Source organism: Mustela nigripes, chromosome 4 (assembly GCF_022355385.1).
Source record: "Mustela nigripes isolate SB6536 chromosome 4, MUSNIG.SB6536, whole genome shotgun sequence".
Taxonomy (NCBI): domain Eukaryota; kingdom Metazoa; phylum Chordata; class Mammalia; order Carnivora; family Mustelidae; genus Mustela; species Mustela nigripes.
The window spans coordinates 150,826,388-150,833,656 of record NC_081560.1 but is presented as its reverse complement, the minus strand read 5'-3'; the positions used below and the strand labels follow the sequence as shown (position 1 = coordinate 150,833,656).

The window sequence follows — 7,269 nt, the reverse complement described above, 5'->3', positions numbered from 1 at the left end:
CTCAACAGATGAGAAAGCATGCAGGTTGCTCTCCAACCACACACTCAGGCAAACCAGTGTGCTCCCCAGGGAACAGGCCTCCTGTTCACCCAGGGACACCCTGCCCGGCATCGACCCTACCAAGGTCTTCTGAGAGTTTTGGGTCTGTTCTATATTTGGAGGACTTTCTGGTCCTGTCTGTTTCCTGGATTCTCTGTGTGGCCCAGGGGATGGAGCATGTGTCACCCTGTCTCAAGATTCTTCGGACCAGAGCTGGCAAGGAAATGAGAAAGGATCCTAATTAGGGGGTGATAACCCCACGGAGAAATTTGGGCTCTCTGCAGCAGGCCGTGTCCTTCCCACAAGCCCTGCGTGTTTGTCAGATGTTTATAGAGCCTTCATTAACAGAGAGCTCCCTTAGATAAGAGGTGGGAGCACGGCATCGAGGGCCAGATAAGAGCAAGCGGAGGCCACTCTGGGGAACTGTGGGTGAGAGCCTGTGAATTGGCCCTAGGGCTCGGTGCTGAGCCGTGGGCAGGAAAATGCCGGCCCGCTCCTTCCGGGCCTCTCCCTGCGCCCGCTAACACACCCGCGGCCACCGCCCGCAGTCTCCCGTTCAGGGCGACAGCGCCGTCCCAAAATGTGCTGCGGGGCGCTCTGGGTGGCCCTGCCTGTGCTCTCCCTGCTGGCGGGCTGCGCGCCGGGGAAGCCCCTGGAGAGCCGGGGAAGGGCGTCAGCCGGGGGAGATGCCCACCGCTTGCTCCCGGGGCCTGGAGGGGAGCGGGAGGGGGGCGCCTTCGACCTGAGGATGTTTCTGGAGAACATGAAGGTGGACTTCCTGCGCAGCCTCAACCTCAGCGGCATCCCTTCCCAGGACAGAACCCGAGCGGAACCACCCCAGTACATGATCGACCTGTACAACAGATACACCACCGACAAGTCCACCACCCCCGCGTCCAACATCGTGCGCAGCTTCAGTGTGGAAGGTAGAGTCGGCTCCTCCGGGGCCCTCCCCCTGGTTGGGGGGGATGCAGGGTTGAGGGCTGCACTGCCCGGTCCTGCAGCCACTGGACATAGGAGGCTCTTTAAGTTTTAAATTTAAATGAATTAAAGTGAGATATAATTAATAACTGAGTTCACTGGTTTGGGATCTATCACTCCATGGTCATGTGTGGTTAATGGATACCTTATAGTACAGGGCAGAGTATATAGCACATTCCCATCCTGGCACCAAGTTCTACTGGACAGCTCTGCTGTAGAAGGTTCTCCTTCTCTGGGCCCAGGGCCAATTTTACACATCCGGTGCCTACGGGAATGCCAGCTCCCTTTCTTCCATCCCTTCCTTCTCTTCTTCCCCTTCCCTGCTTTGAAACAGACAGCCTATTTAGCCTTCAACCCATGGGTGTATTTTTTAACTTTGAAAGGATGTCTGCTTCTCTCCCACCAAAAGGTATTTACAAGTCCAATAAATTTTTTTGAGAGGACAACTTATTTTCTAAATAGAAAATGATTTAGCTGATGTGAAAGGGCTGGAAGGTAACAAACCCTTGTTTCACCCTGCCCCCCCCCCCAACTGATACACCCAACGTAAGTGAAATGATTTTGTGAGCATGGAAGCCAAGGCTTGCAGATGCTGGGGGAGCTTGCCCAAGTCACGTAGTGGTCCGGCAGCTGGATTCTGACACAGATCCCATGTGCCTACAAATCTTGGGCTTTTCCTGCTGCCGCTGTCTCTGAACACCCACGCACATGGGGCCTCTCTCCTCCCAGGTTTGACACCTGCAAACCCCTAAAAGGCCTGGCTCAGTGCCACGGCAGTTCACCCCTGCCCAGCCTGCAGAGCACACGTCCTGTCTGAAGGATGCTACAACCCGCAGATCACCAAGTGGCTGCCAGTTATCTCACCATGCCCCTGGGGCATGTCTGTTGCCTGTGCTTTAGGAAAAGGCTGAGTTTCATTGGCTGGACCTAATCACCAAATCCCATAGTCTCGGACCATCTCGATGATCAGTCCCTCCCCTGTCCAGCATTTTCCATGTACCCTAAACAAGTTTTCTGACTCAGTCCCAGCTGTGCTTATGGCCAGCACTCCTGTGAAGGCCAATTAGGCTTCCCTCCATGGACGGCCCAAGGGAAGCTCAGGTAGAGAGGCTGTTTGTTTTCTAGATGTGTGATACAGTCCCATAGTGATTTCAAAGCATGGCACAGTAAGAGCACAGTAGGCCATTAACGCTCATACACACCATTCACTATTCACAAATGTTCTGCAGGGGCCAGAATGTCAGGCACATCAAGACTGGGTGAGGGGCCATGTGCTTTGAGGGGGAGATGCATGTTGGGGAGGAGGGCCTGGGAAGTCACAGAAATATTGACTGAGCATCTGCTATGGGCCAGGGAAAGTGACAATAAGTTCTGTGTGCCATCTTGTGGAAGCCTCACACCAACCCTGAAAGACCATTAGGATGAGCCCCATTCTACAGATGAGGAGACTGAGGCACAGAGAGACTCAGGACATCTCCAAGGTCATAAGCCTAGGAAGGGGTTGAGTCCAGATTAGCAAGGCAGTCTGTCAGACACTGCTGGATTTCATAGCACCACACAGACTCCCCTCGTGTCATGACTTCATATTGGTGACCGAGCCATGGCACAATAGAGATGTCCTGACGACTGTGTGCCAGCCAGGAGAAGTTGGAAACTGAGACAATTGTATAGCTCAAAGCTAAACCTCATTTTTACCTAACATGACAAAGCAATCGAGACTGATCTGTTTTCTTTCTTTATTCTCGTCAAACGTTAAAAAAAAAAAATCCACTTTTGCTTTGCTCAGAATAACAATTCTGTTTCTATGCCATTAAGTTGCTGAGATTTTTCACATTGTCTTAATGTTGGAAATTCACCATCCCCTCCCAGGGTATCTGTTTGAATATCACACACTCGGGATTTGCACTCTGAGGCTGACAATATGCTTTGCTATGTCGTTTATTTGACTTTTTTTTTTTTTTTATGTGAAGAGCTTTACAGGATATGTGCAGTTGGCAGTTAAACAGCCTAAATCCAGTTTCCACATCTGTGAAAGTGGAATACTAATTAGATCCTCCCAGGCCCACTGTGAAGAGTATAGAATGCAAAGTATAGGGCAGTATAGAATGCAAAGTGCCCAGGGCAATGCTGGGCAGAGTAGATGCTTACTAAAAAGTTGGATCTGACCACTCCAATGCAAGGCTTCTCTTGTCTCTGTTTTGCTTTGGAGGGTCCCACATGTACCTTTTGAAATTCTCTTCTACATTAAGGGCTTGAGTGAAACCAAATGAAGACTTGACAGAATCAGTCAGAGTCGTCCTGGATGCCCTCTGACCCAAGTCATGAGTCTCAGTTTTGATGTCATGGAAGATGACCATCCCTGTGTACTTGCCTTTCAGATGCTGTATCTATCACAGCCACAGAAGACTTCCCCTTCCAGAAGCATATCTTGCTCTTCAATATCTCCATTCCTAGGCATGAGCAGATCACCAGGGCCGAGCTCCGACTCTATGTCTCCTGTCAAAGTCATGCAGACACTTCTCATGAGCTGAGAGGCAACATGGCTATTTATGATGTTCTGGATGGAGCAGATGCTTGGGAAGCTTCTGCAGACACCAAGACATTCCTTGTGTCCCAGGACATTTCGGATGAGGGTTGGGAAACCTTTGAGGTCTCCAGTGCTGTGAAGCGGTGGGTCAGAGCAGACTCTACCAAGAGCAAAAATAAACTGGAAGTGACTGTGGAGAGTCACAGGAAGGGCTGTGACAAGCTGGATATCAGTGTCCCCCCAGGCTCCAAAAACCTGCCCTTCTTTGTTGTCTTCTCCAATGACCGCAGCAATGGGACCAAGGAGACCAGGCTGGAGCTCAGGGAGATGATTGGCCATGAACAGGACAGTATGTTCAAGAAGGTGTCCAAGAATGGTCTGCCAGAGGCAGGTGACCACAGGGATGAGGAGGACGGGGAAGCTCACACAGCCGCAGCATCCTCTTTAGCCAGACGGAAGAGGAGTGCCGGTGCCAACAACCACTGTCAGAAGACCTCCCTACGGGTGAACTTCGAGGACATTGGCTGGGACAGCTGGATCATTGCACCCAAGGAGTATGATGCTTACGAATGTAAAGGTGGCTGCTTCTTCCCCCTAGCCGATGACGTCACGCCGACAAAGCATGCCATTGTGCAGACCCTGGTGCATCTCAAGTTCCCCATGAAGGTGGGCAAGGCATGCTGCGTGCCCACCAAACTGAGCCCCATCTCCATCCTCTACAAGGATGACATGGGGGTCCCCACCCTCAAATACCATTACGAAGGAATGAGCGTGGCAGAGTGTGGGTGCAGGTAGTGCTGGCCTGAGGGACAGGGTGAAGCAGGGTGGAGGGCTCCTGTGTCCCTCTGGGCATCATGGGGACTAAGTCTGCCTGCATGGCAGCCTGAGGGAGGAAAGGGAGCTGCCATGTCCTGAAGGTAAATGCCGGCCCACACCAAGCATACACCACTGGGTCTAACCGCAGGGGTAGGCAATGGCCAGGGATGAAGGGTGGGGATTGGGGAGAAGAGGAAAGCCTAGAAGGATTGTTGGGGGGCAAGAGGTGACAATGGAAAGAGGACAAGAGAAAAATAACCCGGAGTCAGCAGAAAATAGCACAAATGAGGCAGGGGAGTATAGACAAGTTGAGGTGCAGAGATGTACAGGGATTAAAGGAGGCGAGAAGGGTGGGACACATTCCAATAACCCCAGTGGGATGAAGGGGACGGGGACAGCATGTGCTCGACACCCATCATTTTACGGATTCCCAGAACTCAATGAGATGGGTGTTATGAGTCCCAATTTACACATGCAGGAACCAAAATGCAGGCAGTTGAAGTAACACTGGTCAATGCCGTAATTTCAACCCGTAGGCCTGCATAGGTCTGTCCACCACCAAAGCCCTGGGGCTTCTCAAATATCCCATCCAAGTTTATCGGGTCACCTTGCAGCGAAAGAATAATTAGATTCTGGGAGGCAGGGAGCATGGGGCAAGCTGGATTCAGCCCTGGCCAGTACCACCAGTATGACTGGGCTGTTTGGAGGTCCCAGGGCCCATTCCAACTGCTCGGTGCCTATGATGTTTCAATGGCGCAATGATTTTTAAGATGACCCTCAAACCACTGAGGAACACTCCCCAAACCAACTGCAGGATGGAGAGAGTGCGTGCCAGAGCCCTTGGGTTGCTGTATGCACTGGGGTTGGAGGGACATGGGCCCTTTCCCACCAGCATCTCACATGTGACCACCAGCTGCCTGTGGCTTCGAACTTTGAGATGGTTTGGAAGGAGCAGGTATGATCTACCCTGAGGGACAGGGCAGCCTACAGCTCACGTGGCTGCTGTTAATTTACTCAGCATAACTGGCTCACCAGCATAACACAACTGTGGGCTTCCCTCCCACCAGGACTCTGTGGGAGACCGAACCTGGATTTGAATTTGCTGGAATAAATGTGTCCTTGCTTTGGTATTTGCGATGTCCCTATTTTTACTTCTTGGTGACAGGTGCTCAAGTAATGACATGCAGCCTTCCTAGGTGAGGGCTCCCAGCCACGGGGGAACTCAGGTCCTTATTAGCCATGGCCAGCTCTGCCTGCACCTGCTGGCTTTCTTGAGCTGTGTGTCCTGACCTTGGACCCCAGGACTGGACTCAGCACCCACTGATCCCGAAAAAAGACAGAGTTTCCATTTCCTCTGAGTTCCATTCTCTTCTCTGACTCTAGAGGTCATGCATGGAATGGGGTGGAGTGAGGAAGAGTCTAGAAGTGGTGAAGATTCCAGTCCGTGGCCTTTCTGGTCACTGGCCAGGGCAAAGCCTATAAAAGGCCTGGTTGAAGCTCCCAGTGTATTTAAAAAAAAAAGTTTGTGTTAAATGTTTACGTGGAACCAATGAAGAGCTTTAACACAGTTAATACAAATTAATTAATTTAAATACAATTAATTACTGGAATGGTAGAAAATACTAATTCCTGGTACGACAATGTTGCTGAATCATAAAGACAGACGAGGAATGTCTTTTAGTCCTGGTGGTGTACTTCTGTGCCTGCATCAAAGTTTCACTTTGAAATAAAATCAAACGTCTAAACTGTGGACTTTCCTGAATGTGAGACCTGGGCAGGATGGTCCCTCCATGCTGTCCCCTGCCCACCCCTCCCCATAGGCCCTTCTTTCTCTGGGGGTCAGGGAGAAAGTGTTGCCATAGCAGTGGGCGGACTCATGGGGACAGTGTCTCTGTAGGCTGGGAGGGTGGAAATGTCCATATAAGGGCATGTATGTGGTTCTGTGAGAGAGTAGACATTTGCAAGTGGGCAACAGTTAGCCCCATGTTTTCCCTGATCTCCCCCATGCCAGGGGAGAGAGGTCTGGGCCATGAATCTTCCCCTGCCCTGTGGCCTGCGACCTGCCCCACTATTCTAGCACCAGCTCCTACTATGTCCCTGCTCAACCCCCAGCTCCAGCCACACTTCCTCAGGGCCACACCCTCAGTCTCGGGGGCAACTGCCCTGGCCATCCCACTCCCAGCGGCACAGCCTGTGAAGTCACCGTCTGTGAAGACCCAACTCTAGTGGCACCCCCTCTGGCCCCTCTCCCGATGCCTCGGCTCTGATATTCCTACTCTGAGGAGCACTACAATGCTTCTGTCTTGTGGCTGTTATGGGCTGGGCATAGGGACCTGCTCACCTCTGCTCAGCTTAGGAGCTGTCTATGGCACAACATCTGCTGGGGACAAGGCCTGAGAGCCTCTGGCCTGGGTCACTCTCAGAAGGCTGTGACTCAAGGCAGACTGACTTGGACCGATGTGCTGGGAAGAGAACTTCCAAGGAGCGCCCCCAAGAAATGCTTTCTGGCTTCCTTTTCACGGGTTATTCTTCCCACTGGATTCCCCAAAGGGTTTTCACCCCCAGCCAGAGAATGAAATGCAACAGCGCCATCCTCTGGACACTCTGTTACATGGCTATTTAACCCTCTGCCTAATGTCTGCTTTTATTGCTGCATGCGTAACATTTCCTAAAGTCTGTTCATTTTTGTCATATCGTGGGGGGAGGGGTGTGATATTATCACTACCATGAAGAAGCTGAAGCCCAAAAAAGTGACCATTTGGTAGGGCTGACGGGCTGTCCCCTGTTCTGCCGAACAGAAAGCCACAGGCAGACACAGTGAATTGAGCAGTGGTGTGGATAGATCATGAGAAGAGCCGGGGATGAGGCCTGGGGGGTTCCCTGTGCAGCGGGCCATGCTGGGAATT

General features: G+C 51.7%; 1 protein-coding gene across 1 annotated transcript; it reads left to right on the top strand.

The window, feature by feature from the left end:
- Positions 1-421: 421 nt before the first annotated feature.
- On the top strand, positions 422-6,153 carry GDF2 (growth differentiation factor 2). Its single transcript, XM_059395872.1, has 2 exons — positions 422-965; positions 3,399-6,153. Exons 1-2 carry the CDS (start codon positions 620-622, stop codon positions 4,340-4,342), a joined length of 1,290 nt encoding a protein of 429 aa, XP_059251855.1. The 5' UTR covers positions 422-619; the 3' UTR covers positions 4,343-6,153.
- The last annotated feature ends 1,116 nt before the right edge of the window (positions 6,154-7,269 follow it).